The following is a 25,098-nucleotide window of genomic DNA, read 5'->3' as shown; positions in this document are numbered from 1 at the left end:
AGGTATCTGTGAAGACTGTTAAAAATATTTTTCTTGTGCTCCCCATTTGGGAGGGTCCCGCTGATATACAAGGCGCTTTATGAAAGTAATCTTCTAATGTAGAATAATTGGTAGCACGGGGTTTGAAAAAATTCACACCTGTTTGCATACAGAAAAATGACAAATGTATAGCTTTCCACAGGAATCGCTTTCCCTACTAAATGTAAAACAAGCAGCAGCTTCTGCTTTAGTATTCCATTTCTGCAAAAATGCAAATATTAGGAAAATGGAGACAGGTGACTACACTGCAATCAGCCCACAGCATAACTGGACTGAAAGCAGGTTTTTATGCTGTCCAAGCCAGGACTTGGATAATAAAGAAATAACTAAAGTCACAACAACTATTAAATGCAAGCTTCAATCCAGACTTATTGGTAAATCATAACTGACACTTCCATAGCACTACTAAGATGATTGCATAAAACAGCAATCTTTACTGCCAGTGTTCAGAAAGTTTTATCTGCTTAAAAACACCATCCCTAGAGTGTGTACAAAAGAATGATTTTAAAATAGAAGGGGGGAAAGTTATTTTTTATGCATCATTTCTTCATGAAAAACAATCAGTGTAAGAAAGAGTTTCATATAAGTTCGGTTTAGGATGCCATTTAGTTAATTAACTGAGCCATTTTCATTAACAAACTCAATATTGACTTTAAAACAAAATCTACGCAATTTCTTTAAAATGATGAATATTTATGAGCCGCAGTGTTTCTGACAAAGTTGCAGTAAAGACTATTGTTAGACGAAGACGAAAGCAGGCTACTAAAAATATTGTATACAAGATTTTTATTTCCTATGTAGCTAGTGTTCCATGTTTCCTTACAAGCCTCCCAAGACCTGACCTTGGTACATGTTTTGGGGCTTTTTTTTTTCTTTTAACTTCTTAACAGTGTATTTGTAATATTCTCAAGTTTCATTTTTATTAAAAAAACCCCTTTTTTCCCCCCAATTGATGCAGAACACTAAAGCAGTCCACAAACCCAATGCACCAAACAATTTTCTGCTTCATCTAGCTGTCTAGCTTTTCAAAAAGCAGATAAACATATCCACCACCCCAATGATTTGTTTTGTTTTTCTTGCATGGTAATATGATTGTATATATCACAGTCTTCTGAATATCTGTATGCTTTTTATATTTAATATTTATAACTAATTGTCATTCATTCCTGTCTCTACTATCTCAGTGATTCTCCTTTGTCAAGGGCATTTTTGAGCCCACGACCCTCCACCTTAAATCTCTGCTAAATAATCTAGTCCTCAATTTTCTTTTCTTTATCTTTGTTTCTTACTCAGTTCCAGAAATATAAAAGCAGCCGTAAAGGATTTACAGTATGATTCCTGCAGGGACTCTTAATGAAGGATCTTCTGGCAGGAAAATGATTTCTAAATAAAAGTGCAATGCCCTAATTGTTCTTTCCCCGGTTTACAGCAGATAATACCGTACCTACCCCTCAGGCTACATACAGTCTGCCAGGCAAGCAAACTCCAGCACATACCCCATAGTGCTTGGAGCCTGTCTGAACAGTTTTCTTCAGCCTGTCGGTCAAAGTTTTCTTCCCGTGGAAAGCAGAGCCTGACACAGATGTTGGGAGGAGAAGAGAAGATGGCAGGCCATAGTACTATTCAGCACAGCGCTGGACATGCTGTTGCGGTGTCCCGGGGAAAGACGTTACTTTACAGGGTACGATAAGCCCTGTCTGATTTAGTTTAAGAGCAATCTCTCCTCATGGGTTGGCAAACCGTAGTAGTCCTATCTCCACTTTTCATCTTTCCACATGACAGAGTTCTTCCTGGCGGTTGTTTTGTCTCACCGTCCTCTTCCACAGCCCTCCTTTTCCTTTTCCTAAAATCACGCATTATCCGATTGCTTTACTTTCAGGACCATGCCTGGTACTGCAAGCTCGACTTCCATACATAATCAGCTCACAGTGGCAATCAGTCAATAGCTAAACTAAACGTATCAATGTTGTCTTCCATGCTGCTGCCTTCACCTGAGAGAAGCTTCCCAGAGGCATTCACGAAACTGCCGTGGAGCTCCTAAAAACTGTCACCTGCCAGAACGCCTGACAAGCAAAACAAAGCCAAAAGGCATTGCAACAGAACAGATGACAAATATTTATACAACGTGTAGTACCTTAAAATACAAGCTATAAATTCAGAATCATTGGTTTTGCTCACGGAGTTCTCTATAGGAATGGGAAAAAACAAACAAACAAAAAGCAACAACCCTTAACATTTTGTTTGATAAAGGAAACGGATATAATTGGATTTGAGATTTTTACACAGCAATAAAATCAGTATCAAACAGCAATTTCTAGCTATAAGCTACACAGAGCAGTAAGTTAGATAATGAATGTATAGATAAATGGTATTATTTCCACAGTAAATAAACAGGGGTGGGGTTTTTTTGCATTATCTTTGCATAGTGTAGAGAAATTACAACGGGTAGGAATTTTATCTTCAGCTGAATATTATAGCATTTCCTAGCAACAAAGAATTAATTCTGTTAAAAATTATAGGAAAAAAAAAAAAGGTTGGTATTCAAATTGTAGTGAGTGATCTTGACTAAATAGTACTGACCTGATGTCTGCAAGAAAACAACTAACGATGAACTTGCTTTTCTTTTTGGTTGTTCTTCAAGAATTACCTGGTTTAGCACTTTGAGGGAGATGACTTTTCATTTGTAAGAAATATGCAGTTAATAGAAAAGTTGAGAGTGTGGGAATTACCTGTAACAGTGATCAATGTACAATTAAGTTCAGGATCATAACAGACCATTCTCCGGGTAATGATGATGATGAATTTTTGAAAAGGCGTTTTTAAAAATCTGAGAAAAGTGGCCAAATAAAGGCAAGGCAAGAGGAAGGGAAAAGGGAAGGGAAGGTGTAACTTTAAGGTTCTTTCAGATTCTTCTGTTTATGGGAATTTTAATTATATAGGCATGTTGCAATGCAGACAGGCCTATATAATTAGAGTACAATCTTTATCTTGTAAACAGCAAATAGTAATGCATTGATTTTTAGGTCCCTACAGTCTTCCTTAATAGAAATGCATGAAACATCTGACATACGATAGCAGTCTGTCTTGGAACTGAAGTTTAAAACAGCTCAAACCGTTGTCATTCATTGGTGTGTGACATTATGTGAACCACTGTTCACTGTATGTGAAACCTCTCTCGGATACATAGTTACCGCAGTGTAGAAAAACGTGTAAGGGTTTGCCTCAAGTGCCTTATTTGAAATCTGGTAATTCAGCTAGATCAATTTTACCTCAATGTAGCTGTCAGTACAAATCTCTTGACAATTAGTACTTTTTATATTCAAAGTACTTGGCATAACTTCTTAAATATACGATGAATATATTCCAGATTCATATGACAAACATGAATAAAAAGGAAATTTAAGATGGTCGGTAAGATAGTAGGATATATATTGTTGTGTTGGGTTTGCAATGTGTTGGGTTTGCGTGGCAAGGTTTTGGTAGCGGGGGGGCTACAGGGGTGGCTTCTGTGAGAAGCTGCTAGAAGCTCCCCCTGTGTCTGACAGAGCCAATGCCAGCTGGCTCTAAGACGGGCCCGCCGCTGGCCAAGGCCAAGCCAATCAGCGCCTCTGTGATAACATATTTAAGAAGAAGAAAAACACTTAGAGAGAGAGAGCTTTTGCAGCCGGAGAGAGGAGTGAGAAGATGTAAGAAACTCTGCAGACACCAAGGTCAGTGCAGAAGGAGGGGGAAGAGGCGCTCCAGGCGCCAGAGCAGAGATCCCCCTGCAGCCCGTGGTGAAGACCATGGTGAAGCAGGCTGTCCCCCTGCAGCCCATGGAGGAAGGATGAGGGGGTGTAGAGATTCCACCTGCAGCCCATGGAGGACCCCACGCCGGAGCAGGTGGAGGCACCTGAAGGAGGCTGCGGCCCGTGGGAAGCCCACGCTGGAGCAAGTTCCTGGCCAGACCGGTGGACCCGTGAAGAGGGGAGCCCACGCCAGGGCAGGTTTGCTGGCAGGACTTGTGACCTCATGGGGGACCCCACGCTGGAGCAGTTTGCTCCTGAAGGTCTGCACCCCGTGAGAAGGACTCCATGCTGGAGCAGGGGAACGATGAGAGGAGTCCTCCCCCTGAGGATGAAGAAGCGGCAGAAACACCGTGAGATGAACTGACCGTAACCCCCATTCCCCGTCCCCCTGTGCCGCTGAGGGGGGGAAGGTTGAAGCCGGGAGTGAAGTTGAGCCCAGGAAGATGGGAGGGGTGGGGGGAGGTGTTTTAAGAGTTGATTTTATTTTCTCATTCCTCTATTCTGTTTTGCCTAGTAATAAATGAGATGAATTCCCTCTCTAAGTTCGGTCTGTTTTGCTCGTGACAACAATTAGTGAGTGATCTCTCCCTGTCCTTATCTCGACCTACAAGCATTTCGTTATGCCTTTTCTCCCCTGTTTAGTGAATGAGGGGAGTGAGAGAGCGGCTCTGGTGGGCACCTGGCCTCCAGCCAGGGTCAACCCACCACAATTGTATATGTACATACACACATATAATTAATCATGATTTTATGGTCTTATTGGCTAGCATAGACTTTTTACCCCTGCATGATTGTATTTCATAAATATTTTTAATTGTTTGCTTAAAGTCTAATGTGTAGCAAACAGAGCAGCAATATGGCCTTATGAACACACATCTGAAGTCTTTATGATTAGTACAAAAGTAAATAGAAATGTTTCCTTCCTATGTATCCTGTGGATTATTATTAAATGATTTGTGATGTCATCAGTTCAATCTAGTTCATGCTCACTATTTAAGCAGGGACAAAACCCCTTTGTTTTGCTATAAATTGTTACCTTTACGTTACCTTTACTGGAGATAGCAGTTGGGAATGACCATAGAAGAGTCTTGCCACTTAAGTTTATGAATAGACACATTAATTCAAAAAGGATGCCAGAAAAAGATTATGGGCTAGAGCAAATGCTAAGGGGTCCTGAGGGAAATAGCTGAGAGGATCTGCTCAGCTTCGACAGTCTCCTGGCTCTACAGGACATGTTTGTCAAATGGGGATGGTGTCTATCATCAAACTGATGGGTTTTAAGGAGTGAGGTGTATCAGCACTGACCTAAGTAAGTGACCTGACATCAGTCTCCACTCAGATCAGAAGTAAAAAAATTTGAGAATCCATTACAGATCCCATTCATGCATACTTGCAAAAACAATCACTATACAGTTTCCTGGTGTTCTGCGGTGGTAATTAATGAAGGAAAACTGAGTTAGATTCTGCAGCAGTGATGAGTGATACAAAAATATTTTCTCTGGAGGTATTAAAACCCCACCTGGACATGATCCTGTGCAACCTGCTCTAGGTGATCCTGCTCTAGCAGGGGGGTTGGGCTAGATGATCTCCAGACGTCCCTTCCAACCCCTACCAATCTGTTAACAACAGGTAAACTAACTTATTGGAAGAGAAAGGGAGAGCACTAGCATACTAGTCAGGTTTCCAGGCCCAGTAGTCAGGAGCTTATTTTAACCAGAATATTTAAGATGTTCCCTTTGACTAAAACTTTTGAAAGTGCCAGTCACCTCAATTATTTGACACAATTGATAATTATTGTTTACAAAGTGTTGCAATGGAAAAGAAGAGTAAGACTAAGAGCAATAGCATGTTGGACCTTTCAGGGCCAAATCCCAACATGTAATTGCCTGGAAAAAAATTTCAATTCGTTTGACAAAGTGGAAAAGGAATTTTCCAATATCATATCCAACCTTCAACTTGAATGCTGTGTGATTTCAATGCGACAAAACAACCAGAGAAAAGAAAGAGCTTTGTAAAGTGGGAAAATGCACACATTTATCTCACTCTTTCCATATGCCCCTGACTAATATCAATGTATGGATAGAAATAAAACTGTTCATTAACTCCTTTAACTTTTAATAGCCTTTAAAATAATAATAATAATAATAATAATAATAATAATAATAATAATAATAATAATAATATGCATCAGGAATTCTCATGACACTAGTATTATATTTATTCATAAGTCTATAGAGTTATTACATAAATAGGACTGTTAGAAATTTTCAAAAAGTCAGGGGGGTTGGAACTAGATGATCTTGAAGGTCTCTACCAAGCCAAACTATTCTGTGATTATCTCTTCTTACAAAGCTAAGTCAGCTTTTTGCCTTTTGACACAATGAGTAAAATGTATTAGGATTTCTGATTTGAAAGACAAATTTAGAAGTGAATATTTAAATTTCATATTTACAGTAATAACAGTCAGGAGAGTCTTCTACAAAATAACCAAATTATTTCTTTTTCAGAAGTCAAAATCTGTCTAATGTTGATTACCCAAGATAATTTAGACATATGTAGTGAGGTGTTGTTATGAAATCAGAAATAGGTATCCTCTCAGAGTTTGTATCAGAGAAAAAAAGACTATGGTAAATAGGACTGTTAGAAATTTTCTTATCTAGAAGTGTAAGATTTGTACAAGCTGGTTAGCTTTTACTACCCCTAATTAGAAGTATCACATCACCACAAACATCCCAACTGATATTCATAGATACTTTGTGGGTTTTCTTTTAAGAAAACGAAACCATGTGTTCCTCACTATTGTTTTAGATGAAGAGCTACTATTTAAGAACATTGGGATTTAACTTGATAAAAGCTGTAGCACATAGACCATTATACAAAAAGATCTTATTACTAACACACATTGTGGAAACTTCCAAAGATATGAGAACAATTCCTTTCCACTTCATCCCACCAAATACAAATTTAGTCTTGTCAAATGTTATAACTCTCTTGTGTTCCTCCCCTTTTTGCAAAATCCTTCCAGAATCCGTTGCCCCTATCTTAGGTGAAGTGGGGGAGATTACAAAGACAGAGCGGTCATATAAATTGTCCTCTTAGCCTCTGAGAAATTCACAGTAAGAACTAACACACTAAGTAAGGAAAGACTGGGACCACAGAGGTTGCTGTTGGGGTGACTATGAGGAAGAAGAGGAGGAGAGACAGGCAACAGAAAACCAGGATATATTATTTTGATATATGCTGCAAGAAACTCATCAGGAAATCTGCACAATTTTCTTGTAAGTGGTTCCTTTCCTGTAACTTTGCCATGTTGATGAGCAACATGGTCTGAAATCTGCAAATAATACCATGATGAATTTCCAACTTAAATTTAACTTTCATTACATTTATTATGTTTGCTGTCATTTATTGTTAAGCCTAAGACACACCTGGAAAACCAAAACTAAGGCAAAACAAATAAAGCTAGAATCTAAAATGTATAAAGAAGAAAGAATCCTAACTGTTCTAAATATACTCAAAAACTTGTCTCAAAGGAAAAGAAAAACAAATATTCAGTAGTATGTCACAAGAGCCCTTGATACCCCGTAATTATTGTCTGCTGCAAAAACATTTTGAACATCGTAACTTTTCCCTTGAAGGGACTTCAGAATGACTAATCCTTTCAAATGAGAGTAAACAATATACTGTAGTAGGAGAGTATTTATTAATACTTAACAAGACAAAGAAAATTGATGGCGTCATTAATAAAAGAGCACAATCATATATTTCTCTACAGGACTCCTGAAATAATGTAAACCAGCATTACTAACGACTTTTACAATGCTTTAAGCCTTCAGAATGTGTTCACGTAACTCAATAATTTAATTTTACAATATTCCTATGCGATGGGGAGTTGTGCATAGGAAAACAGAGCAGCTGGAAAGTTAAGCAACTTCCCTGGCATTTCCAGTCCGTGGGAACTGACAAGATCAAAATGATCTCTGTAAAGTACAAATACACCATCTACTAGGGATTTACAGCACTAAACCCTTCCTTTTTCTGATGCTGTGCTACTGCATCTATTTATTCACAGTGCTTTATTAGGGTGACATAACTTTTTGCTTAATTTTTACTTTTGTGCCCATAAATGAGGAAAATATGTATTGGAATTTTTATGTTAATAAATTAAAAATAGACCAATGCAATAATCTTTGTAAAGCACATGCCCATGAGGGAGCAGAGAAGGGGACTGGTTACCTTCATGTTGTGCAAGCTTGGCTGCCAAAGTTGAAAGGACGTCTTTTGGGGTTTCAGGACAAAAAAAAAGCCTCTCCAGAAAATGTTTCAGGCTGCATCTAACCCTCTGGATGCAGAAGCGGTGAGTGCACACCCTGACCACATCCTGGCCCCACACTGATAAGACCTAAGTGTGCGCAAGCTGCCCCCTTCATTTCTGTGGGAAGGAAGCGGAGGCCTGGAGCCAGTCTGAATCTGCAGCATGCTCTTGTCTGGCCCTCAAAATGGGGGAACCAGGACGCTCTGGTACACTGCAGCACAAACATGCCACTCCACAGAGAAACACAAACAAAGCACTAGTGTGCAACTAAAGAAGGATACGTACCAAGTATAACTACAGTTAAATCGATTTGCATCCATTTTTACAGATGAATTCATTCTGTAAGCAAAATTCTTTCCTCAATCAGCTCTTTGTTTCTGCTATTCAAAGAAGAAAGTGGAACTAAACAATGACAAGCCTTCCCAATTCACTTTACCGTCCGTGAGACTCACTGGTTTGAACACAGGTCAGATAAACTGGTCCAGTAAGCTACATCACCTACACAGTAGGGATGACCAGCATCATCTCTGGTTAAAATATCATAATTTGGGTGGGGTTTTTTCCTTTATTCTTAGAAATAAAACATTAAGTTGTATCTTTATCAAAATTCTCTCTTTTGAAGGACTTGAAAACTGTCTGCATTTTCTTTCTACTTTATATTGCAGGACAACTCTTTAACTTTCACTAAAGCCTGGGAATTTTTTATGCCCCTATTAAGATTCTTCAGTTTTCAGTGCTTGAAATTGTACTTCAATATGGCAGAATTTCCCCACTCAACTCCTTGACACAGGATGCTACATGCTTAAAGTTTATACGGACTTAAATAATTTCTGTCAAAATGTTTACGTTTAATAGCAATTTCTAGATTCTTCTATTAATATACCATATTAATGGTACATATACCATTTAAGATCATGTATATTTTTAGCTTACTACCTTTTCTTTATTAATATGACCTTCTCTAGGCAGCTGATTTCAGGCATTATCAGATGGCTAAACAGACACGGTCAGAGACTGTATGAACCTTTTGTTTGTCCCAAATCATCCACTGGTACGTTCTCATGCAAAATGAAATAAAGAGGGTAGTCTCATTCAATTTTACATCTTTTGGATGTAGTATGAATATAACTGATCTCTTTGACCTCAATATTCTGCAAAGTGACTCCAGAAATCCACACAAAACTGCTCTAGAAACAGATTTTCAGTCGTTCATCTGCATTTTGCAAACGAGATCAAACATGCTCTTCCTCACCTGCTTCAATCTAAAATAAACTATGATTAGCTATCAACATATTCTACACACGAAGGAACCCGTAGCATTGTAAGAGCACTGTTATTATCTGTATCATTTGGACCAATAGCAAAGAAAATTATGATTATATTTTAAGGGATTTACTGCTTGGTAGTTTTCACTACCTGGCTTCCTATTTAATCTGGCTTTTACATTAAAATCTTTTATAATAATAAGGCTTCCTGGAGGATTCATATCTAATATCCTAGTTTTCTGGAACAAAAACTGCATTCTGTTATGACTGATGCTTATGTACAGAGGAATTTGCACTGTTATTTGGTTCATTCTGAATACATGAAAGTATTTATTTTTAATAAAAGTGAATATTCTCTCTCAGTCTTTGTTTTTAATTGGAGGTGTTTTTGGTGAATTTGTTTGTTTGTTTTATCATCTGTGAACTAGGTCATGTACTAAGTCTTGGAAAGGAAAGCAGGTGAGGTTTGGATCTATTTAGGGTTTCTTTCAATGCCATGTTCTTCACTTATATTTCAGAAAAAATAGTTTGCAAACTACCTTTACTTCAAAGTTTTAGTAGACGCAGCAACTGTTTCTTTCACTAAATACCTTGAGTGACAAAAGCGACCTAAACGAGTTTAAACATTTTTTGTCCACCATCATAAAAAAAAATTAGATATGCTATGTAAAACTATTTTTTCTTTAAGATTAAAGCCAATTTGTGAACTATAGTTTTCCCTCGATGATTATCCAGATACAGGATAAATTACATATTCTTCAATTCCTTCTGCTCATAAGAACTGTATTAATCTGATTTTAATTTTGGTCTTATAAATCCCAAAGAATAGGCTTTTTAAAAAAAAAAAAAAGACTTTAAATTGAAAAAAACCCCAGCAAATATTTCAAATCTCTGGATTATTTTAAGATTATAATATGCAGTTCTTGTAAAGCAATAGTTAAAAAAAAAAAATCAGTGAGTATCATACCATAGCAATATTCACCTCATATGAATCTCATTTATACTTTGGTTGGGGGGTCAAAACCAAAACCAGCACAGGTCTGTGTAGATATTCAGGTTCTTGTCAAATGTGGCACAAGATTTTAAAGTCTCTTAGCACTAATTTTCCAGATTTCAAGATCACTGCATCCAAATCTTAATCTTAAATCAGACTAGAAACGAACTGTTAGTCTAAGCCTGATTTGCTACCATCTCCTATTTTATAGACAGTAAATAACCAAATCTTTCAGTGTAAGTTAAACCAATTCATTTTCTTCCATCTACTGTGAAAACCTATACTTAGCCTTAATTGTAGACCTTCATGGAGCTTATTGTAATCCACCTTTAAATCACATCAACTAACAAAAAAATAAAAAAATAAAAATAGACATCTCTATGTTTTACAATAGTCTCCAGTTCTTTCTGATGACAATCATTAGGATGACTTACAGTATAGCATGTAAAGTGAAACAAAACCTAATGTCTGAAGCTGCTAACATGACTAAAAATTGCGTCTGATTGCCGAGTGGGCTGTAAGGCCCAATTCCCATTCTGCTCTAACACAATCAATCCACTGTCTTCAAAATATGTAAGTATCCCAATAACTTTAAATCAATACAGCCAGATAACCTTCAGTATGTGTAGCTTAAAAAAAAAAAAAAAACAAAAAAACAAAAAAAAAAAACCCCAAAGGGGTTGTTTTAGTTGCTTGGAAGGTTAAAATAACCCAATTTGTATTAGGCTACAAATGCTTTACTCCATACTTATTTACTTTATTTTCACAATCTGTAAGACAACTTCATTTTAAGACAAGAGGAAAAAACAAAACCAAACAAAAACCTCCCCCACGGTATTGTCAATATTCCCTGAGATCATAACACCAATTTTTATGGTCTTGGGAAGAAAAAAAACAAACCAAAACAAAACCCAACAAAAACCAACAAACAGAAAACCTCAAAACCTAAACCCAAATAAAAAAAGCCACTTCTACTTGTCTATGAAATTCTTATTTGAAATGCAGTCAGCTTCTCTTTTCACAGCCTGCAAAAACTGTGCTATAAGTGAATGTACTCATATTTCTTACTACCTGAATGCAAGGTTTTGTCATCGTTGCTCTGTATGATTCTTTAGAAAATGACAGTAGATGACAATTTTCTTAAATGATGCAAAATGCAATCCGATTGAAGATTTCTGGTTGTATTTAAAAGATATATGTATATATGTATATAACATATCTCAGGTTTAGGCTACAAGACTGTTTAGGCTACAAGACTGTTTAGGCTACAAGACTGTTTAGACATCATCATCATTGCGTTTAAGAACTTCTTTAATGGTGTACAGGCTTGAGTGTTCTTCCTGTTCAAATAACAAGCTGGAAAAAGGGACATATCAAAACTTTATAGATCCCCATGAACAGAAGAGGTAGACCTTTAAAAATCTTACATCATCCTGTGCTTAGGAGCAATATCTCTTCTACCGTAATGGTGACAACATAACTGACTTGGAATCCAAAGATCTTTTCATTGTCCTCTTAGAAATTCAAAGATTCAGTGGCAAATTAGATTTATGTTGTCCCAGATAGAAGTATTACTAGAGTGGGCAATTGTTGACAATAAGTTTCTGTTCCCCAGAAAACTGGAACAGGAAGCATCTCCTCAAGTGCTTCGGGGCAGGAGAAGTCTTCAGTTGTGTTTCTAGCAAGGTGGATGCCTCAGGATGCCCAACCATAAGGAGCAGAAAATAAGACATAAATACCAAATGGGAAGACTGAGTGTAACCCCATTCAGGTCTGTCCTACCTGAGTTTCTGGTGGAAATGTCACAGTTCTGTTATTTAGTAAGGTTATTGTTTAGTTAAATAACACTCCCTGTTACATAGTTAACAACTAGTGACCAAAAAGATCCACTGGAAGGTATAGAAACCTGGATATATCATACATTATCTTATTACCAGTAGGAATATTTCAGTATATCCTTGTTTACATAGCCACATTATTATATCCACATTATTTTCTAGTTAAGACTGAAAATAATGGTCAAGACCAAAGAGCTGACATTCAAATTAAGCTTTAGACTAACAAAATCTCATTACTCAACAGCACTGAAAAGCTAAAGGCATGCAGATTTTACTATACTTTGGCCTAAAATAAATTTCTAAAAGGATGGTCATCAGCATTGTTTTACTTCTGTGTTCTGTTATGACATCTTCATGCCTGTATGCTTAGCATGGCTGGGAAACAGCAATTTATCTTTACACTGGCAGTGAATTTGCCTTTTTTAATCTTAATTAGTGGTAGCTGCTAGCAACACACAAATAAAGAGGAATGAAACCTATATATACTTGTTTCTTAGAGCTTGTGACATTCTCATGTTTGTCCAATTAAACATGAAGAACAGTGGCTTCATGTTGCTATATGTGAGGCCATTTGTCAGTACGGGTGATGGTAACATGAATGTGGACTACAATTGATTAGCATTCTATGACAAACTGTCATAGGTAATTTAGCATAGCATAATACTTTATTATATTTAAGGGAATCAGGTCACTTATTAATTGAAAGCAAATTCAGGAAAAGATCAGCCTTTTGATCCCCAAAATGCTGAGCATATTTTTCTAATTTCAAATTGAAAGCACAGAAATCAAACTGTAGCATTCATTTTCCAAGATCTTTTCCCTCCATCCCACAAATACTGATAGTACCAATTGTAGTTTCAACTGTGAACCCAAACTAAGTTGCATTGACATGCTGGAAATTTGATATCATCACAGCTAATCTATGAATAATTACTACTCAAGGCAAGTTACAATACATGAACCATAACCTTGTTATGACTTTGTCTTTCTGCACTTTCTGGGCCCGTCTGTTTTTCTCTACACTTGATCAACCAAGCTAAGACGACCTATACTTTTCCTGGTACAGGAAAGAAAATGTTCACAAATTATAGCCATGTCACTCCACTCCAATTTTTTTTTGTCCATATAGCACAACAAATTGATTTGCTGTGGCAGTAAACAGTGAAATAGTCTCTTCAGTGCCTAGTAATTAGTTCTAATACTAGCAGACAAATTAAAAGGCAGCAAAACAAAATGTCTCCATCAGGCACTTATAATAACCTTCATAATACATACAGTAGATGTTGTGAAGACTAAGGTGGATAAATGAGGAGAATGCTGATTTTGGCATCCAGCTTACTTTCAGATAATCTAGCTCATCCCTCTTGGCTGACATCAGACCAAGAATAATATTAAAGAGTAATAAACTCCTTCCAGCAAACCTCTGATTCCATGGTTCACTGGTCTCAGACCTAATCTATCAATCCATTTACTGCACAGTAAAAGGTAAGAAACCCATTACAGATCTGTTATATGCCCTGGCAGGTGGTATATGACAAGAACTGCATTCATCACAAACTCCACTGCCTAGTACCCCTTTTGTATGCTTTGAAGCACTAGGTGGTTAGCTTGCTTGGCTATCACAGCAGAAGATACTTTGAGCTCTGAAAATAAATAAAAAAATATTGATATGAAGGCATAAAAATGGTTATAAAACACTTCATTTTTCATACTATTAAGATTTCACAAAGATAGCGTTATTTTCATTTTTACAAGAAATACTGGCTTTGGAGAGGGTACAATAAATAAAACCAGGCGAGGATTTAAAAGTCATGCTTTCAAATGTGGGTTTTAATCTTCATTCTCTGCTTAAACTATGTCTGAGCTAGCAGCCTATTAGAATCACTATTCAATAAAGTTGTCTAAAGAAATATCATTTTAAAATTATTACTATCTAAAGGAAGAAAAACTCTTCATATATCTATTCTCAAGGTCATCAGCACGTGATATAAACACCCAAAAGCAAAGACAATACTGAAGCAAAAACAAAAAAGCTTCTTTTATGTGACTGCAATTCCTTTCATACTCAATTTCTTTTCTCGGCTTATTTCCATTGCTGTAGGGCAACAGTTTCTGTGACTGTAAAGAAGGTTTGAACATGACTTATTTCAAATATGTCACCTTGAAGGTTAAGACTCACAGGTGTTGTCCTCCATTCCCCTGCTTGGCAGATCAAGGCAAAACAAAAATTTGTCATAACCTTAGGAGATATTTGGCTACATTCTCAGCTGGTGTAAATTGTCACAGCTTCTCTGAAGTGAACAGAATTACTCTAGCGTATGCCAGATAAGGACCAACCTTACATTATTTATGTAACTGTCATGTATGTTTCGTATTTTGAAAATATCATCATCCTGCAATATGAGATAATCAGAAATAGTAGATGGCTACATGTTCATTTCTAGCAGACATGCCAGAAAACAAAACAAACAGCTAGAAACAAAAGATTAAAGTGTATGATACACTCTTAGAAGGGGATGGAGAGATAGAAAAGCCCCAGAGAAATCTCTATGTGGTGTTTGTTCACTGTGCTTTGAGGAACACAAAAAATATATCCTCATCTAAAAACTTACTACAGAACCACCCTCAGGTGACCTACAGAAGTTCTCCTGATATAAGAGTGCCGGAACTGTGAGCTTTGGCTCACAGTAAAATTCTGTGAGTTTTTTTCCAGTGGTTACTGTTCTATAACTGAAGGAAGACAATTTATATCTCTCTGTCAGGCCTGCGGACTTTCTTTCCGTGATTTCTAATTTTATTATAGACCTTAAGAGTTTCAGAGGAGAAAGGGGAAAAAAATTAATTGAGCTTTTCTACACAAATTGTAAGAGAAAAAATATGTAAATGAAAAAATAAATATTTTTCCATTCAGTTTCATTGGAAAAATCCAATGACAGAAACCCAAAATGAGCTTCTAACTTTTTTTTTTTTTTAAAGTCTGTCAAAATCATATGGGAAATAGAAAACCTTCAGAGAAAGAGAACATTGCATAGAACTTGTATGGATTCAAGTCTTGTAATTTTCAAAGCCAGTTTCTGTTCATTAAAAAAAATATACTTCATTTTTCAGATTCTTTAGATTCAGCTACCAGTGAGAACTAAGTTTTTACACCTCCATAGGTAGATAACTGAAATCAAAATAATGTGATTAAGTAACGATCTCAAATGGAATTTCAATTTTCTGGTTTTAGTCTCTTTTAGAAGTAAATGGAAGTTTTCAAGTGGTAAATTTCAAGCCTAATGTCTTGCCAGACACATTACTTAGATCTAGGAGCCATAAACTTGCAAAGACAATGATTCACTAAACAGCAGCTTTGTCCCCCGTATTTCATCCAGACCTAACTACTTTCAACAGCATTCATAGTTGTTCTGACTGTAACAAGTAACCAGGAACATTTCTGCAGCGGCAAGCATAAAATGAAAATGCAAAGTTTTTAGGTATATGACTTACATTCAGAGACAAACTACAAATTTCGTTAAAATGTATTTGTGTGATTTTACTAAAAGTAAAAAAAAAAAAAAAAAAAAAAAATCCTGCAAACTAATGTTGTCATTTTAATACTACAGCTCAGGTATTCAAATCGTGGTGCCTAAATTCAGCTATGTATGTGCTTACTTCAGCTAGTAAGTAACACTATTTTGATCTTGAAATGTTCTGAATTCTTCTACATACATTGATTTCAGAAACTCATTTGTAGCGAAAGAGATACTTTCTGTCCAAGCACCCAAATAATGATTTATGTGTCCAACTTGGAGTTTGTGAATGTGATCAATATTTATTATCCACTTTTGCCTGAACCATTAGCTAATATTCTGAACCTTGACAGACTGTTTCTATTAGGAAGAAATTAATGAGAGTCCCATATCAAATAAGTTCCTGTTTATTTCCCAGATCTGTGCTTGAAATTCAACTGTGTTCACAGAAATGGTAACAAAACCCCCCAGGATGTAGTATTCTTGACCAGAAACTCTAGCTTGTCTTTTCAGTAAGGTACTCAGAAGAAGATTTTCTCACCTTCCCCCCCTCCCCCCCACCCCGAGTTAAACACAACAAATACTTCTCTCTTTTTACCCCGGCATCCTGGTAACTTTAAGAAACAGATATCACAGGTTAATTTCCCAGATTCTGATTTTGCTATCAGTCTCAGAACTAATCCTTCAGCTGATTCTACATTGACCTTTTCTGACCAGGCTAATCCATACCTTGGGCGGTGGTCCTCCGGACAACACTTCCTACCATTTCTGCTACATGAGAAGCAGAAGCTACATGAAAGCACTCAAATTATCTACCTCTCTTTACCAGATTTGCTATTCATTGTCACCAGTTTCCAACACAAAAATATGCTACTTCAACAATAAAATACAACAAAATCCTCCCTTCTCTCCATGAGTATGGAGATCCCAGAAAGCAAAATGAGTGGCACTTTGCTGTACCCTCAAAACAACCAGGCTACTAAAAAGATGCTCTGCATTCCACCCTTAAGCAGCAGACCCGTAATTCAGGGAGTGTATTTAGATGCAACATCATCACTTCAGGCACTAATGCTCTTGGTTTGCTGTCATTGTTTCTCACAGCAGTGTATTGCACACATTTTTCTTCCTCAGGTTCATCATGCATACAAATGTCTCTTCATATGGAGAAAAATAATACGTACCAGAAAATGTATAATGCAAATATATGCTGCAGATTAAAATTTTATACCACAGTTATATCACTAATATGTCTAACCTTTAACAAGCGATGGTTAGCCTCCTTCAGTGTACTTTCAAGCTTATGTTTTTTGTCTGGGTTCAGTGATGCACTTCCAAGCGCTATTCCTCCAGTTTCATTTAATCGTTTCAGTATTCCCTTGTGTGGCGGCAGCTCTTCAAGTCTTAACTGGAACAGACAAATACACCAGTTAAGATGAACTGTGGTAGAATTTTCAGCTCTCTTATCTTCACCCTTATCGATTGGTGTATCAGCTGAAGGAATAAACTCAATTCAAGACAAATAACCATTGCTTTCTGAATGTAGAAGGCTAACTCCCCAAAAGAGACTGTATTAGTAGATCAAGCCTAAAGAGAGCCCTAAAGGCCAAAAAATACAGAGTTTCTCAGGATCTTAATCTCTGTTACATGATAAATTCCACTTCTGAACACACAATAGCTCATGTACCTGAATTTTAATAATCTTTCAATATGATAAAGACCAAACACTTTGGAGAAGAGTTTTAACATGTTCCACACTGTGAACACAGTCACCCAGATGGTATTTGGTGAAAAGTCCTCCAGCCTAACCTCATAATGAAGAATGTTCATGTATGTTCATAAAAATCCAAGTAAAGCCAAAGGATGCAAGGCATCATCTAAATGTACCACTTCTCCATCATGTATGCAGTTACTGCAAACTTATATTGTCAAAGTAACTTGATATATCAAATAAATATAATATAACTATAAGATAAAGTTCTTCAAGTTCAGTTTGTTGGGGTTTTTTTCAATTAACATAAACAGGTAGGTATGAAATGAACCACATTGTGAGCCAATGTATTATTATTTACTGCATTAGGAGATATTCTCTTTTGTAGCTCCAAAAGAACAAGGTAGACTGTAAAAATGAGATACAAATAAGAGATGCTAACATCCTTAATTTTGGATTATATATCCCTTGGGAATACTACAAGTGGGAAATATTTGTGTATAAATAAGGAGTGGGAACCTTTGTGGTTCTAAACAATCAATTTAGACTTTAAACCTGTAATTATGTCTACAAATTATAAGATGCATCTGACACCCCTTATAAATATTTCTTTGCATTCTGATATCCTTAACAATGGAGGCAAATCCTCACAAATTCTCTGTCCAACTCACTGACATCTTATGCTAAACAGTCAGAGGGACAAACTCAGCACATGGTTAACTCTTCATTTCCTCATATGCTATTTATCCTATTTTTGTTTATTTAAAAAGAAACTTGAAGGCAGATTTTTACTAAAGCATCTTTTAGATTTTTTTCATATGTTGTTGAAAGAAGGATAGAACAAATTCTGACAAGTTTCCTTCAGATTCTTTAATGTTCTATTCCATCACTTGCTGAATTTGTTCAACTTGGATTACCTTAAAGGATAACTAGTCCTTATCTTCAAGAGATGATGGGAAACCTTTAGGTAGGTATTCTATAAGTAATATACATTTTCCAACTACAGTTTAGTTCATTACTGTGCAAGTTATTAAATATAGTCATTCTATTGGACACATTTCAGAAACTAAACAGAGCAACTTCTATTGGATATATTTATTATTAGTATCATAGTCTAACATCTTCATGACAATATTCCAGCATTTAAAAACAAACAGTTAATAGTCTGTTGGGGTTTTTTTAAAGCATTTTTAAAAATTCACTGAACTCTTCAGTCTAGAAAATGTTGCAGTGATACTTTAACCAGTTGACATTTATAATTATGCATGAAATTCTAGATACTCTTGTGAAACACTGAATACCATTTAATAAGTGAGAAGTTATAAAAGGTTAACGAGACACCTATAGAGAAATGTTTTACAGATATAACAGGCAAGTTCTGAATTAAGAAATGAGGATGAAAAAGATAATGATTAGTTACCTAGTGACAGGATAGGTATTTTCCTTTCAGTACTTTTTCCATTACTTTTCTGATTTTAGTACGATCAATATATATTTGTATTTGGGTTTTGAAATTCCACTGTTTTGATTTATCTAAAAAAGTTGAGTGAATGCTGTGTTTGATGACAGAAGCCTTCTCTGAAAATACCATTTAATGTTCTTTAATGTAGAACTGATAAAGTATGAAAACATTAAAAATAAAACTCACAATACCTTTACTTTGCTAAGGCAGTCTCTTAACTGGTCTTCATTCCCTGGTTCAAGGGGAATACCAATAATGCTGTCTGCTTCCTCTAACCATAAAATCAACTTGTTCAAGTCCTCTTGAAATTCTGATAAAATATTCTTTTCTTCCTCTAGCCTGTAATAAAAATGTGAAATTAATGTTTCTATACATTTACTTTTTATGTTGAAATGCTTATCCATATGAAAAGAGAGGCAGGGGAAAGCAAATTTTTTAGATTTTTTCACATCAAAATTATCAGACCACCATCCTTTTAACATAGCATTAAATGTATTTTAAAAGAAAAACTCAAGTCATAATTTGTAATGTCATTAAATTCAGCTTCCAGATTACATATGGCAGGGAGCAAACAAGCACACCAAAACTAGAACTGTTAATAATTTAGACCAGATTTTTGTGTCAACTAACAGAAGGGAAGCCCAGTGTCAGAAACTAAGAATTCTAGCAGCAAATTTTACCAAACTGAATCTGTAAAAACAGACACTTAAACCCATTTGGACATATTGTACAAACAGGTATTTTGGTGACTGTGCAACATACTTAGAGTAAAGCACTCAAAATCAACCTAAAAAGTAGATAAGGTTTGTATTCTCTATTTATCTCACCTAACTTTAGATGTCTACTTTGTCTACATCTACAACCCAGCTGTTGATTTTCTCACCCAGATTCTCTTCATTGAATACAACTTGGCATTTCTAGTGTGTGATACATGGATTCATCTTAGATAATTACAATAGGAAGAGACGAATTCTGCTATACAACCTTTTTCTTTTATTAATTAAAGGAAATCCAGCTGACCACCTAAGGCATAAACATTGCAGGTGTCTAAAGTCAGATAAGACTACCTTCACTATGACTGTATAAATATATGGAGAGCTGAACTTTTGTGCCTAAGCTTCCAAAGTCATCAAGAGATGCATAAGAAAAATTTCAAGGGCAGCAGGGAAGAGCACTGGCAGAATGCGAGTCCTTTGGGACTAACATTATGGGTGGATCGCTTCTGAAGGAGAAAATTTATGTTTTACATAAATCACTTGTAATTTATCCTCCAAACTTATTCACAAAACTGAGGTTACGCTGAGTCTTACCTGTATGGAAGGATTAAATAAATATTAATAAAATTATACAATAATTAATAACCTGTTAAATAAGTATAGGTTTTTGTTGTTGCTGTTGTTTTATTAAGGTTACTTGAGATTAAAGCAAAGATAGCAAAGATGTAAAACCAGCTTTTTTTTTTTTTTAATTATTATTATTATTTCCAAGGTCCAACTGAGTTTGAGAGGTTAGGTCATTTATTACACATAATAAGAGGTTGTATTAGTATGTTAAAGACATAACTCAACACTACAGTGGAGAATGAAGGTCAGTATTATTAATATATTATTTCTGAGTGCAAAAATGTATTAAAGCAGAATGAAAATGGTTTTAACTTTGGTCTTCCATACTTGCCATGATGGTCAGTGCCCACAGAACACTGAGAAGTCCCATGGAATGACATCTATTTTAAAATACACCATCATTTATTTACAATTTTATTTTTTTTTCCTTAGGAAATTATGTTTTCTGATGGCTGACTTAAGCAAAGATGTCTCTTTAGAAAAGCTATTATGAGTATGCTTCAGGCAAAAATGAATCAATAAAAAGTGTCAGCTTCACATCATCTAACAAAAAAATACTGAAAATAATAGTTGCTTGACACACTTGCCTGCACGCATGCACACACACACAGTCTGACAAACAGCTTCGAAACTATAGATTAAAAGTTTTTATTCAAACAGAAATATAGAAATTTCCAACAGTCAGTATCTGTCTTACAGAAGTTTGTACATTCAAAGCCCCAAAACGTTTCACCTTATATTAAGAAATCTAACTTTAAGTCATTAAAATCTTACATGACTTTTTTTCCCCCTCAGTGTAATTTCCAGATAATAAAAGTATTCAAGTGACTTCAAGTGTCCCACATTTGAAACATTTATTTACAAGGAAAGAAAAATGCTTCCTTAATGTTTTAAGTAAAAGCATTTGGTTAGAGGGAAAACAAAGGAAGAAAAACTGTAAGATTTGTAAAATGCCTTTTAAATAACATCATCCAGGTTACAGTATAAAATGGGAGAAGCCTGGTTTGGTCCGCAGTGAAAATTCTAGTAGGGAAGAGGGCATAAGTATATGAGCTGAATTAAATGTCATTTCACAGCAAAAGAATCATCTGATTTCATGGTATAAGCAAGAAATTTTTATAGATTAAGATTTTTTTGAGGAGGGAAAGAGTCATGCTGTTGGAATGCCGACTATTATAAAATAAAAACAGGAGGATACAATTCAACTATTATTTTATACAACTTGCAAACTAGCAAAACTTTTGCTAGTGTTTTACCTGCCTTCCATCTTATTGGTATTTATTGCATTTTCTTAACAAGGCATCCTTGCAAGATGAGAATTGCTAGATTAATAAACACTCTACAGGCTCTACAGACTTCTCTCCGAAATAGTAGATTAAAAACCAGAGTAAAGTACCAAAGACAATATTCTTTGCCAGTCTTCACTATCGAGCTGCTGCATCTCGCAGTCTGGCTACACTAAACATGCCACATTTTAAGGAGACCTGAAAAATATGATAGCCGCCATGCATGTGACAGTCTTTCCTGGATGGCAAAAGCAAGGCAAGACAGCATCACTACAAAGGTGTTCTTGGGCGGGGGGGGGGGGGGGAAGTGTTCAATTTACCAGAACCAACACTTTTTGAAAGCATCTCCAACTATTGTCCTAAATCTATCCTTTCTTTTGTACTTAAAAAAACTAAAAAAGTAGCAACTTCAAACAATATATATCAAACAATCTTGGATAAGAAAAACCTTATGAAACTTTATTACACATTGATGTTTTCAAATAATTATGAATAAGTAGCTCACACTGTCAAGGTTTTTTCTTTAGAGCACAGTTTAAAGAAGTTCTCTGTTCATTTCTGAAATATGAAGCATTATTTCTTTGTTAACCTTCAAGTTTAATGTTTTTGTAGGATTTATTTAAGCATGTAGTAGTAATAATAATGAATGGGATATTTAAAATTCTCCATCCACAATTAAGTGGTAGATATTTTATTTCCTGAGTCAATTCGATGCATTTAGATAACAAAAAAAAGCACTAAGTTCTTCTTGAAATATTGGCTGTGAATTATAAATATTCTTAATAGGTTTTCAGGAAATGGATTTGCAGTGATTATGGCTGAAAAAAATTATATATACAGAAAAGCAAATGCAGAATAGATTATTAAGTATTATGAAGTCCAATAATAAATCATGCATTCAGTCATAATAAATATACAAAGTTCATGTAAAGGAGATTAGTAAAAGGAAGTACAGGTTTAAATGGAAGATGCTTTTTTCCTAGCTCAGCTGATCTATCCGTAGATTGCTGTTATCTCAAGCATTTCAGAAGGAAAGCAATAAATTTAAATCTACCCTCACACAGGACAATTTTTTTGCCAGCTATTGTTCAAGAACCAGAGAGTGAGGAGTCACGTGCTCTAAGTCTGCAACAGTACAGGTATATAGGGTGTAGTCATCTCTTTCGAGAAACTGAAAGGCACGACGGAAACCAGGAGGAGGACACTCATAGGTGCTTATTAGGAAGTGTGTATTGATAGAAAAAGGAAGGAGAACCCTACTGTACCAGCCAAGGGTCATAGAATCATTAAGGTTGGAAAAGACCCTTAAGGTAATCAAATCCAATCACAAATCTAACACTGCCAAGTCCAACAACTAAACATGTCCCTAAGCACCACATCTACACATCTTTTAAATACCTCCAGGGATGGTGACTCAACCACTTCCCTGGGCAGCCTGTTCCAATGATTGACAGCCCTTTCCCTGAAGACATTTATCCTAACACCCAATCTCAACCTCCCCTGGCACAACTTGAGGCCATTTCCTCTTGTCCTATTGCTTGTTACTTGGGAGAAGAGACCACCAGCCACCTGGCTACAGCCTCCTTTCAGGCAGTTGTGGAGAGCAATAAGGTCTCCCCTCAGCCTCCTTCTCTCCAGGCTAAACAACCCCAGTTCCCTCAGCTGCTCCTCATAAGACTTGTGCTCTAGACCCTTCATCGCCCTTCTCTGGACACACTCCAGCACCTCAATGTCTTTCTTGTAATGAAGGGCCCAAAACTAAACTCAGTACTCGAGGTGTGGCCTCACCAGAGCCGAGTACAGGGGGACCATCACTTCCCTAGTCCTCCTGGCCACACTATGTCTGATACAAGCCAGAATGCTGTTGGCCGCCTTGGCCACACTGCTGGCTCATATGCAGCTGGATGCTGACCAACACCCCCAGGTCCTTTTCTGCCGGGCAGCTTTCCAGTCACTCTTCCCCAAGCCTGTGGCATTGCATGGGTTTGTTGTGACCCAAGTGCAGGACCCGGCACTGAGCCTTGTTGAACCTCATACAGTTGGCCTTGGCCCATCGATCCAGCCTGTCCAGATCCCTCTGTAGAGCCTTCCTACCCTCAAGCAGATCAGCACTCCTGCCCAACTTGGTGTTGTCTGCAAATTAACTGAGGGTGCACTCAATACCCTCATCCAGATCATTGATAAAGATACTAAAGAGAACTGGCCCCAGTACTGAGCCCTGGGGAACACCACTTGTGACCAGCCCCCAACTGGATTTAACTCCATTCACCACAACTCTTTGGGCCCGGCAATCCAGCCAGTGTTTTACCCCGTGAAGTGTACGCCCATCCAAGCCATGAGGAGCCAGTTTGTCCAGGAAATGGTGTCAAAGGCTTTACTAAAGCATAGTTAGACAACACCTGCAGCCTTTCCCTCATCCACTAAGCAGGTGTCATGGTGTAACCCCAGCCAGTAACTAAACACCACACAGATGCTCGCTCACCCCCTGCTTATCCCTCAAGGGGAGGGGGGTAAGAATGGAAAAACACCTCATAGGTTGAGATAAATACAGTTTAATAGGATAACAAAGGAAGAGAATAACAATAATAGCACAAGTGATGTGCAAATGCAATTGCTTACCACATGCAGAAGGAGGAAAAAAAAAAAAAAGCCAAAACCCAAACCAAAACCCACACCCAGTGCCCAGTCTGTTTCTGAGCAGCAATCCTGCCTCCCAGCTAGCCTCCCCAGTTATATCTGGAGCATGACGTAAGGTAGGGAACAGCCCTGGGTCAGCTGTCTTGGCTGTGCTCTCCCAGCTTCTTGTGCACCTGGCAGCGTGTGAGAAGCTGAAAAGTGTAGACGCTACAGATACATACAAATACTCCCTCAAACATTGGCGTGCTGCCCCCAGGCATATCTCTAGTGAGCCTGGTTTTATCCCTTTCCCCCTTCAAATCTAGTTTAAAGCTCTTTCGATGAGTCCTGCTAAGCCCTGTGTAAAGATCCTTTTCCCCCTTAGAGACAGATGTACCCCTACCCCCCCTGCCTGTCATCAGCAGGCCTGGTGTCACACAGGTTGATCCATGATCAAAAAATCCAAAATTCTACCAGTGACACCAGTCACAGAGCCAGCATGGATCTGCTGGGTTGTCTTGTTGCTTCCCTCATCATTCCCTGCAACTGGAAGGATAGGCCACACTACTTGTGCTCCTGATCCCTTCGGCAGTCATCCCAAGGCCCTGAAGTCTCTCTTGTTTGCCATTGGACTTCTTATTCTAAGTTCATCCCCACCTACATGAAAAAAAATCGACAATGGATAATAACTTGAGGGCGTACCAGGGTAGGAGATTTTCTCATCACATCATTAACTTGGGCCCCAGGGAGGCAGCAAATTTCTGCTGCTCTGAACAGGCTCTCAACACAAGCTCTAGATCAAGTTCCTGCTTTAGATCTAGAATGGAATTCTAAATCAGCAAACAGGTTTATTTGCTTTTGTTCTTAACACAGTATATTCTAATATTTACTAGACATATGAGCCCACTACTGCTCTTTTTTAAGCTCATAAA

General features: G+C 37.0%; 1 protein-coding gene across 7 annotated transcripts in view; it reads right to left on the bottom strand.

Annotated features, from left to right (window-relative positions):
- Positions 1-25,098, bottom strand: part of DMD (dystrophin) — a 1,313,294-nt gene that overhangs the window by 398,604 nt on the left and 889,592 nt on the right. For all 7 annotated transcript variants that reach the window (XM_054840966.1, XM_054843533.1, XM_054803063.1 and 4 more), the window contains 2 exons: positions 19,113-19,260; positions 17,007-17,156 (listed from right to left, as the gene is read on the bottom strand). In XM_054840966.1, the coding sequence (XP_054696941.1) occupies positions 17,007-17,156; positions 19,113-19,260 (298 nt within the window). The remainder of the gene's footprint in view (positions 1-17,006; positions 17,157-19,112; positions 19,261-25,098) is intronic.

This window comes from Grus americana, chromosome 1, assembly GCF_028858705.1.
Source record: "Grus americana isolate bGruAme1 chromosome 1, bGruAme1.mat, whole genome shotgun sequence".
Taxonomy (NCBI): Eukaryota; Metazoa; Chordata; class Aves; order Gruiformes; family Gruidae; genus Grus; species Grus americana.
The sequence above is the reverse complement of the archived record's forward strand: the minus strand, read 5'-3'. Positions and strand labels throughout refer to the sequence as shown.